General features: G+C 50.7%; 1 protein-coding gene across 1 annotated transcript in view; it reads right to left on the reverse strand.

Annotated features, from left to right (window-relative positions):
* The window catches only part of Reck (Reversion-inducing-cysteine-rich protein with kazal motifs), a 46,958-nt gene that overhangs the window by 13,888 nt on the left and 16,262 nt on the right, over nucleotides 1–16,808 (reverse strand). Inside the window, exons 4-11 of the mRNA XM_077659903.1 lie at nucleotides 16,119–16,385; nucleotides 13,397–13,563; nucleotides 12,538–12,666; nucleotides 8,621–8,717; nucleotides 5,828–6,134; nucleotides 4,472–4,587; nucleotides 2,572–2,706; nucleotides 1,192–1,383 (exon numbers count right to left, since the gene is read on the reverse strand). Of these exons, the coding sequence (XP_077516029.1) occupies nucleotides 1,192–1,383; nucleotides 2,572–2,706; nucleotides 4,472–4,587; nucleotides 5,828–6,134; nucleotides 8,621–8,717; nucleotides 12,538–12,666; nucleotides 13,397–13,563; nucleotides 16,119–16,385 (1,410 nt within the window). The remainder of the gene's footprint in view (nucleotides 1–1,191; nucleotides 1,384–2,571; nucleotides 2,707–4,471; nucleotides 4,588–5,827; nucleotides 6,135–8,620; nucleotides 8,718–12,537; nucleotides 12,667–13,396; nucleotides 13,564–16,118; nucleotides 16,386–16,808) is intronic.

The following is a 16,808-nucleotide window of genomic DNA, read 5'->3' on the forward strand; positions in this document are numbered from 1 at the left end:
CTTCCTTTCTTCTTTCACTCCCTGCTTTATCCCTTCCCTTATGGCCCTGTTCAGGTGTCCAACGATATATGAGACAGATACTGCGCCATTTCCTTTCCCCCAAAAAACCAATTATTATTATGGTTGCTTGTAACGGCGTACGCTAATTTCGTACACCTTCTCCAGCTGCACAGCACATGGGGTCGCAGGGCAAGAGAATGACAGAAGCTTCGTATTCTCAGGTAAGTTCTGTCAGAACTCTTCCGACTCTGTCTTGATAATGCGTTTAAAATAATGTTCAATAGCAGAAGCCACAGTCCAATGCTGAATGTCTAAATGCCCTAATATTTTGGCACATTGAGCATACCTACCAAAGAGTGCTTAAGCACAGCATCCAAGCATGCTGTTACCTGCATCATCATCATAATCATCATCATCCGCCTAACTACGTCCACTCCAGGGCAAAGGCCTCTCCCATGGCTCTCTAATTAACGCTGTCCTTTGCCAACTGCGGCCACGGTATCCCCGAAAACTTCTTGATCTCATCCGCCCACCTAACTTTCTGCCGTCTCCTCCAATCGCTTGCCTTCTCTTGGAATCTACTCCGTTACCCTTAAAAGTAGCAGTGGTTATCTTGCCTTCGCATTACATAAAATGCAGCTATGCGAGGTGTGTTTTCATTCTTTTTCATAATGGTTTGTGGCGTATGGGGGTTTAACGTCCCACCGTGACTCAGGCTATGAGGAACGCCGTAGGGAAGGGCTCCGGAAATTTCGACCAGCTGGGGTTCTTTAACGTGCACTGACATCGCAGAGTACACGAGCATCAAGAATTTCGCGTCCATCGAAATTTGACAGCCGTGGCCATGATCGAACCCGCGTGTTCCGGGTCACCAGCCGAGCGCCATAACCACTCAGCCACCGCGGCAGCTCTTTTTCATTATTATCAGTTCTTTTTCATACTGATCAAACTGTGCTCGCGATCGCCAAGTTTTTCAACGCCAATAAAAGGACTGAAAACCATTGCACCGGTGAAGCGTCTTTTGGCTGTTTCCACAAATTCCCTCCGTTCAGTCAATCGTGAACGACGCATAGCTGCCAGCGACGGCCGATACAGGCTCCGTCGTACAGCAGGGTAGGGCAAGATGCGAGAAAACATGCCATCTTTTTGTAGAGACCTCCGGGTTCTGGGACTAGTGTCGCCAGCACTCACCACGAGGGCGCCCGGCGAGCCAGCACTGTCGGGGCGCAGCGGCATCACAGCCGGTGGGTGTGCAGCCTACCAGAGCTCCCGACTCCGAGCACTGGCACCGTGTCCAGCAGAGGCGGCCTCCCTCGGCCCGGGGCAGCCGGGCCAGCGAGCCGCGGGGCACCAGCGTGCTGGATGAGAAGCCCACGGGGCAGCCTGGGCGACCACATGGCCAGCCTCAGATTTGTGGCCAACGAGCCATTTGGGCTAACTGGTACAGCACTGCCCTTTGAGTTGGCTCACGAAAGGAGATGCCCACCGAGCGTCATGCAGCGTGTGCAGTACGACAGGGAACAGTAATTTTGTACGCAAACGTGAATTCTGCTGTTACTTCTACTACACTGACGTTGAATATGTCTCATGGTCACTATCTGCCAGAGAAAAAAACTAATTAGAGCTAAGTAAAAATTGACAGACAATTACGGTCGCCAGTAATGAGAAATTTGAGCGCATCTCTTCGCGTCTGGCAGGTGGCGTGCTATACGCCGCTAACCACCCTCCGGGATCTTCCCGTGCCAGCCATCTTCCAGGTGGCGTTTCGCACTGTCACTTGCGCCGACTACGCCGACGCAGACGACGACTACGGCACGGAACGCGGGAAGAAATGCGCTCTAAACGTTTGCTTTTTCACTCACGCTTATGGTTGAACGCGAATAATGTGTTGCTTTTCATAACGGAGATAACCGTACGTCCTTCTGTTGCCCTGGTCTTCTGCGCGCTTTTTGAAATGAAAATTGCAATTTGTGTGCACTTCTGGATGAGTGCTCTGGCTAGAGGGTGTAAGTTTAACATGTTGGAGAGGACGGGGGAGTCCGGGCTTTTTTTTTGTGCACATGTGCAGATGCTTCGGATCGTCTCAAGACTTACTCCGCCATCACACATTACATCTTGACTGCGTACAAGGCGTACAATTTTTTTTTCGTGTACGTACAGAAGATATAAGGTTGTATAATAGAGAGAGACGGGCTAGTTGGGCGACTATTAGTAGAGTGCATCTTGAAACCGCGCGCAAAAAAAGGCAAGGGGCGAGGAAGAATCCGCGCTCGGTCCTGTTGGTTTCTTCCTCGTCCCTTGCCTTTTTTTGTGCGGTTTCAACTCTATAAGGTTGTGTTGTGTCTCGTAGGGTGTCAGTAGTAACAAGGCTTTCCTATAGCACAAGTATTCCTCTAAACAATGGACATCATTCTACAGAACACCTAATCTGGGTCAGCATGCCAAATACCTAAAATAAAAATAGCGGTATGATCCTCGTGCCAAATTTTACAGCCCTGAAGGCTTCGATGCTGCCTGTTGGCAGATATGATTCAACAGTGTGTATTGGAAATGTTATCAAAGCTGGCGCACCTGGAATACAGTGGAACTTGGTGCACGGCTGCCCCGGCGGGCAGTGGCGGTTCACGACGCAGATGGCGGAGCCTCCGCAGGGCCGCGACCTGCACGGCTGCGTCGCTAGTTCGGCTGCCGGCATGAACCCCGTATCTGCATAAAAACAAAAAAAAAAGATGAGTAGTGCCAGTTTAGAATGGGACGGTGTATCCGCGTTCAGGAAAGCAGAAAACACCTGAGAACAACTGGGCGACTACCGGCGTTGTTCAGAACGTAAAAAAAAAAAAACGCCGGCTCACGCATACTTAACGAGGTGTGGTGCACTGATCATGGGACGATGGATGCAGAGCCAAAAAACGAACACGATGTCAGCTCATGCTAAAGACTCCCAAGTGGTCGAAATTATTCCGCAGACCTCCACTAGGGAAACTTTTGTAGCGTAAGCTACACTGGCCGAAGTTGAGCAGTTTCGCGTGGCTCCTGGAGAGCCGTGCTGCGCATGCGCGAGGAGCAGTGACGTCACACGGCGCACAGCTGGCGCGCCTCGCCGGTCAGCGGATCCTCTGGAAGCCGCACCACTTGACCAACCAAGTGACTGGTCACGTGACCAAACCGTGTGACCAGCCACGGCGCCGCGCCACCGGCAGCTGCTCCGCACCACATGACCGACCACGCGGCCAGCCACTGAATAAAAAAAAAAACCTGTGTCGGGGCTGGGAATCAAACCAGGGCCTTTGGTTCAAGCTTTAACCGTGAATAAAGGCGCATGTAGTGAATGCGCGCTTTTCATATATTGACTCTTCCGAACCAGATGCCGCCGCGCTTACGCTACGTATATTCTGGCCTAACAGAGCTAGGCCATCATCAATTTTTTCTATCTCTTTTTCGCTCCCTCTTTCATCCCTTCTCTCACAGCGCAGCTGAGGTGTCCCCCCAAAAAGTGAGAGTTACTGCGCATTTCATTTCGTCAAGGCGAATTTATTCATTTGGCAGCACCTCTTTTTCCTGCTTTTGGCTTTGAGCTGTGAGCGATACTCCTGTTTTTGTGCGGGAAAATTCACTACGCTTACACTATGCTGTGTAAGCCTTTTCATCCGTTCCTTAGTGCCTTCCTTCATAGTAGTGTACGCACAACGCATGTCTACTACCGCGCAGTTTTCTTATGTGTATTAATAACTCCTACACAGAAGCGCACGGTGTGTCCAAGAGGCGTTTAGAAAAGTCTCTTGGCGTTTCTCGACTTACTCTCGACCACTCGTCCCACCCGATAGCAGCGACGCTGAGGCACGGCCTTCGTGCACGCTTTGGACACCCGACCACGGGTAAAAGGCTACGTGTAGTCAGCGGCCGAGGGTGAGCGCGCCCACCAGGGGCGCCGTGAATGCGTTACGAGCAGCTACGAGCCACGCGCGTAACCCCTGCGGATGCCCTCCCAGAAATAGCTCCCGCTCTAATAGCTGAGCAGTCATGGTGCTTTGTAGCTGGCCAGAAAGAGATGACAATGAGATGTTGGCTTCCTCCCTCAGGCCAACATCTCATTATCCGAAGGTCGGGAACAAAACGCTGTACATCCTTTCCTATAGACGGTACAGAGTAATGTGTACCACCACAGTGGCAAATGTCTACACAGTCAACGCCTTCAGCGTAAAATGAGGCTGCCTCCGAGTTCACAACCTGGAATGCGGGCGCACAACATGGAAAGATGTGTCCACAGCTTCAGTAAGCAGAATGCGGTTTGCAGCGTTCAATTTCTTTTTAGACGTCACAAGAGAATGCGGAACGCGTACCGCTGTCGTCGCGATCTCCAGCAGAGTTCCATAGTTGCTGAACGTGGCTGCCATGCCACGCCCGATCGGCAGGCCCGGAACGACCATTACGTTGACGTCTGTACTGACGGAGGCGAAAAGGAAACACGTACGTGTGACCGGGGCCAGGATGGAGAGGCAAGGCGCCCCCGGTGGCGCCAGGGAGTCGCACAGCGGCGCCAACTGCCGGCCGTCGGTGCACCGAGCCGCCAGGGCCAGACAGTCTGCCCTGAAAATCAGGTCACGTAAGAACGAACATATTTTCGATCGTTTTATTCATTTTCCGTTGCAACGTTGGACATCGTGCAAAAGAGGGGAAATAAAACTGAACACTGATTCATTCAAACATTGTAAGACCGCGGGTTATCCCGTAACACGTGACTAACTGATCTTGAGGCCACTTCGCTGATTAACGACAGGAGTGACCGGAGAAGGTGAGGGTATCATAGACGAGGCCTGTACGTTCGTTTTTTTTTTCACAACTTTCTCCGGGTTCTTTAAACAGGATTAGACTGGTTTAGTAATTTTTTCCTCAATACTTCATTAAATTTGCTTTTTAGTGTTCCTTTCACCGCTCTTAACAACGTTCTCTGACGTGTGCCGAGATAATGTTTAATCAGTGTGGGCTCCTCTTGATGTCAGGTAAGATACTGTACTTGACATTAACTAAACTACACAGGCGTCTTCAAAATTTGCAAGATTCACGCTCATCTGCATTGCCTTTTTATATATTTGAGTTTACTCGGCCTGTCGAGCTGCCATCGCTGCCGCACCGCGATCTCACCATCGACCGAGTCGCAAAACGCGTGTACCCGTAAGTGCGCAGCACACATTCTGCCATGCCGAAGGAAATGCTGTACCTTCCATCTTCCGTCCGCATGAGTGAGACCCAGAGGAAGACCGCAAGGCGTCTTTCAAGGAAACGTGCCAATATGAATGCACACCAGTCGCAGTTCCGTGTCCGCTCAGTTATGAACGGGACCACGCTGCGCAAGATTACCTGCACTGCAGTCGCTTTGAGACGGTAAACCTCATAAACATGAATTTAATCACTCAGTCACTCAAATCAATGAGAGCGCTAGCCACTCGACAACCAGCGCACAAAGGTTTATGGACTGCCAGCGAGAGAAAAAAAATACTTGTTCGTGGTCAGCCATGCCAGTACTCTGAAAAACCTGAAACTAGTACTCTGAAAAAGAGTGAAGAAACACGCTTGCTGCACCCGCACTCAACGAACCAGCTGACTGAGTAGCGAGGAAATGCAACAATATATCTTCTTTTTTTTTTGTCATGCAGCCACTTTAAGTAACGTTTTTTCCCTTCTGACTGTATCATCAATCACTTGTAACTTATGCAATCACGAAGACATTTAGCGGCGCTTCAGCGTCCAAGGAGTGTTCTTACTCCTTGTTTGGAGTGTTTAGGAGTTGGAGTTTGCAGTGTTTTTACCGCCAAGCACTGGACCCTACCTGCACAGAGTGCTCGAGTGGTGCGTGGCGTGGCAGGGCCTGAAGGTGAGTGCGCAGGCGAGCGCCTTCCAGGCGTCCGCGGGACAGCCGCCCAGGGGCGCTGCGGTCGCCTCCCGCCGCCCACCGTTTCCCAGCGCCACAGCCGCTGTCGGGGGTCCCGTCCGCATCCAGAGCTGGGCGCTGTCCCGCGCGGCGCGGTCGGCGCTCGCGTCGCAGCGGCGATACAGCGACCAGGGTCTGCCTCCGCCCACCAGCTGTGCGCAGAAGCTGATTGGACCGCCGCAGCCCAGCTCGCAAGGCTCGTCCACTGCGGCGCGCGTGTGACAGGGTGGATGTAGCGCGGGCTGCTAAAGATCCGTGTCGTTCACGGTCATCTCACGTGCAAGGCTCCACCAATTTAAACTAACCCCAGAATCCTTCAATCCTCGGCTAACGTTTAAAAACATTCATCACCTACGTTTCATCATTAACGATACCTATGGTGAGACTACTGATCAGCACTGAGCGGTTTTCTCGTCTTCTCTGTGAAATTATTTCGGTCCCTAGTCGCCTCTCGGTCTTCCGTGGCACCTATTCTGTCAAGATGGCTCCCGTTCGGTCTGTGAAAGAGAACTGTTCCCATTCTCAGATTTCGGGCACGAGTCGAAAGTGGCGCGTTCACAGTACCACCACGGGAAAAGACTGCGTAGCCTACATTTGTCGGAGAATCATAAGTGTTGCACATGGCACACTGACGAAACGATCGTGCTTTCAAGCTCGCTGCCAATGACTAAATCAATTTACAGACAAAATAAATCGAAAGTCTTCATTACAGCAGTTTCAGTGTTCCATTATAGGAGGAAGGTGTATAAACAAAAAGCACGAATCCTGCTGACATCAAGTTAGTACTACATGAAAACTCGACTGGCTCTAAGAATGTTTGTATGAAATTGTGGTGGGGTCTACGTGTAAGGAGGTTAATGGAAGTCTAAGTGCGCAGAGATTTTGTTGAAATGAGGCCTCTGAAAATAGCTTACAGTAAGATAGGAACTTTCACGTTCTTGCATCTATTGCATAGTTACGTGTGTCAGCAAAACTGGCGAGGTCATGCCAAATACTGCCAAGCATCCGAGCTCACTCAAAACCAGTTCTGTGCACAGTGATGCAATCAATTATAGCCACAACGATTAGGACGCCCGCCTATTGGGAACCATTCAAGACAGCCCTGTGCTGCAGTCTGTCATGGCACCTAACTTCCCGATGCAACTAGCGGGCAAAGGTGTACGCCTTCGTTACAGTGCGTAATAAAAAAGCAACACGTGACCCACCGCCACTGTGCATGGCAGAACGACGCCCTAGGAACGGCGATAGGTAAGCAAGCTGCAAACGCCGGTTTCGAACTGCAGGCACTGCGCTGCCCCCTAAAACAGGGCCGCTTCACAATTACAATCTATGACGCTACTACTGCCTTCAAGGCACCATGTCATCTCGTGCTATAAGACCAAAGACATAATTTTGACAGCAGAAAGCAGTATTTGTATTAAGCATGAAATGATTTTAGCTCCCGCTGTCAATGCGGCGCGGGTGAACATGGCGCCAGAACGGAAGGAGAACACGCAGGCGTACCTAAACGAACTTAGGAGAAACTTTCAGTGACTCCCTGGCGCCTATGGGCTGCGCTGCCTCCGGTGCTGCGCATGCGTGAACAACAGCGTCTTCCAGTCCCGTGCAGGCAGGCGAAGCCAGCGCGCGGCGCGAAGGAGCCTACGCTTTGTCCTGCAGCTTGAACGGCGCATGCGCACTCCTCGCAATCGAGCTGCTCGGCGCGGCGCGGAACTGTTGTAGACAGTGAGGGCGGAAGTTTAGTTAGTTAGTTAGTTAGTTAGTTAGTTAGTTAGTTAGTTAGTTAGTTAGTTAGTTAGTTAGTTAGTTAGTTAGTTAGTTAGTTAGTTAGTTAGTTAGTTAGTTAGTTAGTTCGTTAAGACAACGGTGCGAGCGGATGGTTGTGTTTGTTGCTGAGACGAGACCTCGTCTCGCAACGAGGTTCAGTCTAGAATGTGGTACGACGGTACTGCAATGCATTTCGTGCTTACTTCCACACTCGATCACGAGAGAGAGTGCAATTTTAATGTCGTAGCTGTGTGACACACATTCCTTTGAATTAATGGGTCCCGTCGTAGCACGTCGTAAACAAAACTTTGCGTGTTCGCCTGCTGGCTAATGAGTGTGCCATCCAGGGGGCCCAGGGTCACAAAGAGACCGAGGCGAGGGGTGAGCACCTTCGATAATCTGCCTTCGGTTGTTACGCGATTCGAGTGGGCCATTTAATGAAGGTGCAGTACACCAATTTATCCTGCTGCCCTCCCGTACCCCATCTCTCTCTTTCTGCAGGGCAAGTTTTCATACCATGCGACCGCTTGAAGCCATCGGCAAAACGGGCTTCGGCTAATGATTAATTTGTATAGACAGCGGCCGGCCCTTTACCGCAGGCTCGCCTCTTGAATGACGCGAGTCCGCTGATGAGCATTGTAACGACTAGTGAAACCGAATCCTTATTCAGTGGAAACGGTAGGGCTTGCTGCATCAGAGTAAAAAAAAAAATGACGCCGCCTGTTTTGCTCACTCGCTACACTCCGCAAACAGAACTGCGGAGTGCATTTTTATGCAGCCCTAATATATCTCTCTCTTCTCTTTCGAAAAGAGCAAGACGACATTGTCACGAAGAACGAGTTCGCCTAACTACACCTGCACTCATAGTAAAGAATAGCGAGGATGGAGGAGGCTGGGGTGTTCTCATTATTAGCGCACACTCACCGTCGTCTAGGCACTGTCGCAACGCTGCCTCAGCAGGCTGGTAGCGACAGCGGCCGTGGAAAGTCTCCCACGACGTCTCCCATTCAGAGCCGTACGCCTGCACACCCACGCATGATAGAGAAACACTTTCCTTTGGGCTGGTCGGTCCAACACAGCGGAAAACGCAAACAAGGCGCGCCATGAACGAAGACGAGAGTCTCTTGTTCTTTCCGTTCCTGGCGCCTGGATTGCATTTCCAACCCGCGCATTGCACAGCTTGGTGTGAGGGGCAAGCTGAGCGCAAACTAAGCCTCAGACTTCTCTATCAAACTTGGACACCTGCTCCCTAGTCGCTATCAGTCTAGTGCTGCGTAACAGCGGCCCGTGTGTAAGTAATAGGGCCCACCGCGTGACAGTAATTTGAGCAAAATGTATTGTTGCGTATGATATTAGCTTGCTCTGCCGAGTACGCTCACTCCAGTGGACTGCAATCACATGGTTACAAGATGTCTTGCGGTGATGCAATCTGTGCTTTTATAACGTTGCCAGTATCAACATGCCACTCGAGCATACTGTTCGCTTGGTGTGAAGAAACAGAGGGTCCGTCGCAGCTGACGTGTTGTGGAAAATTTGAGTTCTCAGCGCTATACGCAACACCTGCTAGAACAAACCTGAACACGGGAAAAACACTTCACGTAGACAGTCAAGACGGGGACAAGCCAAAGAGACGTATTACAAAGCGCACAAGGGCAAAGGTGAAATGATGAAAAAATATTTTTGTGTGTTCATTTATTTTTCTGCCTAGCACGAACAGGTCCGAAACTTGGCTTTCTAACAAAGTATTGACTGTTGAAAAAAGAAAAAAATCCGCAAATTCTGGCGCTCACGCGCACGCAAAGCAAAGCGGGAAAGAGGCCTGCATGCTATAGCCACAAATAAAACTGAAAAGGCTGGATCGACAATGCTTTGTGTAGGGTCTGCGATAATTTTATCGAAATAATCAAGAAAAAAATAAAATAGAATGATAGATAGTTGATCCCGGATATATCGAACTCGAAGATGGCGAATAGTTCAATACGTCGATAATCCAATATATAGAAAATATAAATAAATAAGCTTCTCTGCAACCTAGAAGCGAGAATACAATGCAGCCACGTTATCGACGCGTTTCTTGAAGCGACCTACCGCCCGCCGACGTACTGGCAGGGCACCATTCATGTCTCTAGGCCTAGCCGGCTTCGCATCGAAGCCGCAGTGAACGGTGCTTTGTAACTAGCCATCGCTTACTATAACAGGCCTATCTCTACTGTCAGTACACAAAAATCAGAATAACCTCACAATAAAATTCAAGCACAGTTGATTTCCGGAAAGCCTTAGGCCATAGCCAGGCGATAGCCGCCGCTAGGCGATTGTCACGAGCTATAGGTGGCGCCGCAGTCGAGACAACATGGCAATCGTAAAGAGGACTCCGTCTGTGATCAGCCTGGGTTCATTAGCAAGTTTCCTTGATTGAGTCAAGCGTTTTCATTTATGGTTAGCGCCTAGTTTTAGCTAAGTACTTCGTATTAGCCGGTGTAAAGCACACGACCGACGACAAACTAGAGATCGTCGACGACCTCTGTTCGGAAATTCCCGGTGTGCAAGTGAAACCGCAATCGATCATCACCTGCCTCCAGGACGTTTTTGGCCATGTCATGACAGCCATCGCCGAGTTCCTATACGGCTAAGAAATCATAAAAATGCAAGCACATCTCGCTTTTACTGCTACATTGTTACCAGTAAGCAAGACGTTGTGAAATCACTGCATAACGCTGAAAGCTAAAACGGTTCGCAATAGTTTCGCCTTCAACCGTCGTGTGCATGGATTTCAATTCAGCCAGCTGAAACCCAATAACATTTACGTGTGGAAATTAGTTCAGTCGAGCAAGACACTTCCTTGTATGTACCCCCTTTGCCAAAAGTAGTTTTGCTTCTCAACTGTATAACGGCGCAATTACGGCACCCCTAAAGACCGAAAGGCCTCAGTACGTGAGAACAAGGGCTCCCCTTACTTTACACAGATTCAGAGCTTAAGGGCTGCCATAAGTGCTTTGCTACGCGGCTAAGAAACAAAGCACCTGCGCCCGGTTACTTTTGGAAAATATTGTACAGTTGTGAGCAAACTTGTTTAGATCACCGGAGCGGTACGTGCGCTTCGGAAGAAATCGCAACGTGCAAGTGCAGCAGTGCTAGGGAAAGTGTGCTCGTACCTTGCTTTCATTTCTATGCAGCTCCGCTTCAGCGCAAGAGCCGACCGTGAAAACCAGTACCTGCTGTAAACTTTCGTTTCGTTTCGTCTGCACAGAACCGCTCAAGCGCTTCGATACAAGCCTGCTCGCATCAGTACGCAGCGGCGTGAACCTATAGTGTATACCATCGAGTCAGGGCGCGCCCAAGGAGGCGCGGCGGCGCCGGTATACAGTAGACGCGCGCTCCTGTTCCTGCTTTCACTTGCCGGTAATCCAATTCCCAGGCGCGAAACCGATGAAGTGCGATTTCCCGATCGGGTCAAGCGTGTAGACGTACCCCTTGCCAACGAGTTAACTCGACCTACATCGGCACTTCATTTTTTTTCTTGCTCGATGGCTGGTACTTTTTCAAAAGCACTCGTCTCTCGCCGCTTCGGCCTCTTCGCTTTAAGGTTTTATTTTGCGGATTGCGAAACACGAGTGTTTGGAAGGAACAGTCACAAATGTGGAAGTAGAAAGTGCAGAGAGGAATCGATATAATTCCGGCGCTTTAACTGCAGCTTGGGTTACGACGAGGTACAATTTCGCGAGCACCACGGTTGCATCGCGGCGACAGTCACAAAGACCAGCCACAATTATCACTGTAGTCGTTCAATTACAACCAAACAAAGCTATAATGACACTGAGTTCTTACCTGGAAGAAAGAAGTCGTATTCCTGAATACACCGCAAACACACGACCATCGACGCCATGGCTGGCTTGCCAATCCGAAATTTCTGCATCCAAAGCCGCCTTCTCTTTGGACTGCTAGCAATGGCTAAGCAATGGAATTATACTTCTAGGTTCATCTCGTTGACGTACAGAAAGGCACGCAGCAGTGCTGCCGAGCTTTATGTTTGGCACGACACTCCGGGGACGACATCCGAAAAGACTTGCTGCGCGCAGCACCAGCAGCACGCAGCCAGAATCTGCAGGGCAAGTCCTCCGTAGACAGGATCGCAGCGCGGCCGCAATGTGTGGCGTCTACAAGCCGTGAAAATCGCCACTATTTTTATACCAAAACCATGACAACAACGCCCGAATGCGCCGACAAAGAACTTGCAAAGTAAGCAAACAAGTGATCCTGCCCTGCCGATCCTCCTTAAGCTAGGTCGCACCGCCGCAGCAGCATGGCGCTGATTTCGTGAGAATACCGAATGCCTGCTTCCCAGCATAACAGCGGTGTCGCGTGGAAAATTAGTACGAGAGCCTGAAGGCTACCCTCGATGCCCTAAGCGTTCCTCGTGCACGTTCCGTTGTCACGCGGTTTTACTGCGCCAGCACTGCCAGCGAGGAGTCCAAGGTCATGCTGTCGACCTGTTAGGAGCGCCGTTAGGAGAAGCGCCACTGGCAGGAACGCGACACACCATTCGATATAACGAGTGTTACGCTCAACGTGACTTCGGTAAACGCGAACAAGAGTGCTATAATTTTGCGCGGGATTTTCAAGCGGATGTTCAGACCGTTCTATACAAATAATAATTCAATATATCCTGGTATGATATATCCGGATCGACTGGAGTAGGTTGAGAGCGGTACAGTATGGTGGTGACTGACACCCCGAAGTTGACCGTCAGCGATCAGGGGCGCCGTAGTAGAAGAGCTCCGAATTAATTTTCATCCCCCGCAGTTCTGTAGCATGTTCTGAGAGTGACATCTGTATGCACGCACCCTGAGGCACATCCTCTGGCATTCGATGGTGGCTGCCCTGAGGCAACACTGCAGTTTGGCACCATCGGCCGGCAGCGCCTGCGAGGTAGGTCCGCTGCCCCATCCCAGTAGGCACTGCCACAGGCGCTCCTGCGTGGAAAGGAGAAAGGCTGCAGGGCTGTCTCCGGTGGTAGTTCCTGACAGAATCTGAATGTGTTGGCCAACACGCTCATATCCCCGGCCCTAATACGTTGCAACAGGGCGAAACCATTTCCCAACCACCTCCAGAACGCTCCAGCCTCACCGGATCCTTGACCCATGTGTCCCTGGAATGATATCTATATGTCATCAAAGAGAGGTATAATAAGAACACAAGGAGTCACATAACGTGAATAATAACACTCCTGACGCCATCACGTTTGCACGTTGGACAATGCGCCTAGTGCGGGCGGGACCCCTCCCGTTGCAAGGCTGTCATGCGCGGCAATTATTGGCAAATAATTACGTCAAGTTCCACTCACCGACTGCTTCAGATAACTGCGCTGGTTCAAATAGCTTCTGGAATATCTATATAAACTAGATGTGGCTGGGCTGTGAGGCTATGTTTTCACGGGATGGACGATGGAAGCAGGACATAAAAACACTACACTGGCTTATATTATACCAACTGATATGATGAAAGAGGGAACGCCCATGAGTAGCATCAACTATATCACATGGATGCTGCATCTATCCTCCTTTTTCCATCTTTCTCTCTCTGTCCCCCTCTTCAGTGCCGCGACAGTGCATCGTCTGGTACTGCGCCACCAAAGCGCCAATGTCGTGAAAGCTAGTTGGTGACATCAGGTGCAGCCTAATGACGTCATGAATCATCGCTCACGTGCAGACCGGGCGCGACGCAGCCCCCGGCCAGCAAGGCGTCAACGGCGTCCTCGTCGGCTGCCATCTCCTCGTCGTCCCCCTCTGCGGCGGCTTCCTCTGCGCGCAGCACGCGCAGGCACGTGTCGCGGCATTGGCCGCTCGGTGCCTGACCGCAGCAGTGAAGCTCTGAGGAGGCAAAGTGAAGAACACAGAGGTAACTGCAAGCTGCATTTCTCTCGGTCTCCGCAGCCGTGCTCCGCACGCGACACGAGTCGCAATGAATGAATGAACGAACGTTTATTGAGGCAGGAGGAGGCCTATGGCCATGGTTATGGGATGGGAAAGGAGAGAATCCATTAGAGGAAGTAATAGTCCAGTTCCAGGCCACGGGGCTGCAAGTCGGAAGTGTGGTACGAGCAACCCACTAAGTGGGGTCTACCTTAGGCAGCAATGCTGTGGACTCGGAAAGAAAGCAGTTGACTAAAGGCATTGGCGCCTTTCGGTGTGGCATGCTTCGTTGCCAAGGCGTCCCTGCCTCGATCGAGGAAGGAGCAGTGCCACATTATGTGAAATAGATCTGGTTTCCAGTTCAGGGAACAGTGGGCATTTCGAGCAGTTTTCCCCGTTCGCCTAATTATGCCCCAATGCATTTTAATGCACACACAGCGCAAGCACGCCTTTACAAACACGCACATATACTCAATTTTTTAGGGTAACGAAGGCAGATAACGGCCATTATTAACTTGAAAAAAAGAACTCTCATGTCGTTTGCTTGCATTTCATAGTTATAGTGTAGTTATAGTTCCGCTGGCCGGCGATGTCGTCACCCTCCCCCCCTCCTCCCCACCCAGCTCCACCGTGTGAATCCCGCAGGAAAGTACTCACCGCGCGTTCAAGAGCTACTTGAACTGCGCTGCTCGAACTCAAGGGCAGGAGGCCTTGGATGGCAAAGGCACCCAAATGCATTAATTATGGTTTCCTTTGACCCATTTTGCGGCCGTTATGTGGCCTTTATGGGGCCCCATAGAACAACGCTTAATGTATCGCATGAATATCAGCTAAAGGTGCAGTACCCCACTGCTCAGTAACAGCTGATACACTTCTTTGGCAAAAATAAAGGAACCATATGCCGCTTAAAATACCAAAGGCAATCTCGTGGAGTGCCGTTAGTCCATAAATCTCTTCCCATTGCCACCCACCACCGTAGCGGAAGTCACGGAGGGGGAGAGGGGAGTTGATGACGTCGTCGGCCAGCGGAGCACCCGGCTCCGCTCCCGTGGCGAGGCGGCACCAGGCGGGCCCTTCCTGCCGCGTTGCTTACTTGCCTTCGGCGGCCACCGTCCGACTCCCCACGGAGGCAGATAGCCTAGGTGCCGGCCGAGCGAAAGCTCGCTCAGCCCCGGGGAGGCGCCCCCCCCCCCCCCTACACACACACATTAGACCCACCCCCGGGCCCAAAGGACTGACATTTTGGTGACGTGTGCGCAACTTTCCGCTCGAAAGGTTTCATGGAAGGTTTCAGTACCCGCGTCCAGGCTTAACAAACTGCTTACTCATTTACTGCTTTTCCAATCGTTTCTGCTATCAAATTCGCACATGGTATACAACCAGCCGCACTCATTTCTCGTTATAATAATAATAATAATAATAATAATAATAATAATAATAATAATAATAATAATAATAATAATAATAATAATAATAATAATAATAATAATAATAACTTTATTTGCGTCAAACGCACATCATGCCGGAGGCCTGCAGAAAAAGCTGTCATTAAGGGCAACTGCACCACTTTCCGAGAATTCTGCGATATTCAAGGATTCAAATGTATGTAGGCTGTAGGTAAAGCCAAGGGTTTTTGCACTAGCGTTTAAAAGAGTGACGTAATCGACGATTGAATTTTGCGCTTCTCCTTAAAGCAATAGAGTGCGGCGTAGTGACTCTAGTGCAGAGAAGTTCAATGTGACCTTGCTGCGTAAGGTATGATTTCAAATTACCGCTGCTCTCAGCCGCACACTGTCGTACGTCGTTGTATGCTGCCAAACAACTCTCGGCGTGATTTTCCTTCAGTGGCGTTGTTTTTTTTTCCTCTGAAAGCAGGCGTTTATGCGTTGGAAATCCACCGATATCTTAGATGGCGCGACCATGCACCGCCCACATGGCGTTGTGCGCAGCGGAGAAGCTTGACGGGCGTCGCGATTTTAAGCGGCGATTACGTCACAATTTCAAGCACTAGCCCAAAAATACTTAACATGGTTTACCTGCAAGTTTCGCACATTCAAGCCTTTTAAGCTCGTCGATTTCTAAAACCTCTGCAATTTCCCCTTAAATACCCCGAGGCTTTCCTTGGCCCCACTTTCTGCTCTTCTTTCCCGGCCCCGCCGCGGTGGCTGAGTGATTAGGGCGCTCGACTACTGATCCGGAGTTCCCGGGCTCGAACCCGACCGCGGCGGCTGCGTTTTTATGGAGGAAAAACGCTAAGGCGCCCGTGTGCTGTGCGATGTCCGCGCACATTAAAGATCCCCTGGTGGTCGAAATTATTGCGGAGCCCTCCACTACGGCACCTGTTCTTCCTTTCTTTCACTCCCTCCTTTATCCCTTCTCTTACGGCACGGTTCAGGTGTCCAACGATATATGAGACAGATACTGCGCCATTTCCTTTCCCCCAAAACCAATTATTATTATTATTATTATTATTCTTTCCCGACCCCTCGAGCGTGGAATGCAGCTGCGCTCACTGTGTGGATGCCTCGTCGAAGTGGCATTCCGAAGGCACCTCACAACCCGAGGCTCTGTGCAGGCTCGCTGTTGCTCCTGCTCCGCCAGCTGCTGCTGCTGCTGTAGCCGCCTCTGGTCCCGGTTATCCTGAAGTGGCAGGCGCTCCCTTCTCAGCTGCTGTGTTCGCTGCTGAGAGCCGCAAACGCGGCGCCGGCAGGCGGCTGTGCTTGCCAGGGCGCAGCAGCTCTCGAGATTGCGCCGGCCCGGAGGATGAGGGGAGCCGAACCCTGCGGCGCAAGCCCCGTTTCCACTGACTCGGATGACGAAACAGTGAGCTGAGCGAGTTGATGGCTTCGAGACAAGGTCTTCCTGCTAAGGCAGTAGCTGCTCATTGGCGTTCACCTTAGCTCAGCCTTGTGGCTGCAAAGGAGAGCTAGAAAGCTTTCTCAGATCCTTTATTGTTCAGAACTTCATTCTTGTCCAGGGCCCAAACCCAAAAGCCTATACCACAGTGTGGTCATCTGATTCATTTGCAGGAATGGTCACTGGAAAAATTCTCGCTTACTCAAGGGTATACACAGGCAGCACAAACTAGCTCCTTGTTTGCTTTCGACACGGACACTGTCTATTTAAGGACACCCTGTGCTCAAGAGAGTTTGTTGTATATTTCTTTTCGAAGCTGCTCTAAAGTAGTTCCCATTGTAGCTCTT

This window comes from Amblyomma americanum, chromosome 3, assembly GCF_052857255.1.
Source record: "Amblyomma americanum isolate KBUSLIRL-KWMA chromosome 3, ASM5285725v1, whole genome shotgun sequence".
NCBI classification, from domain to species: Eukaryota; Metazoa; Arthropoda; class Arachnida; order Ixodida; family Ixodidae; genus Amblyomma; species Amblyomma americanum.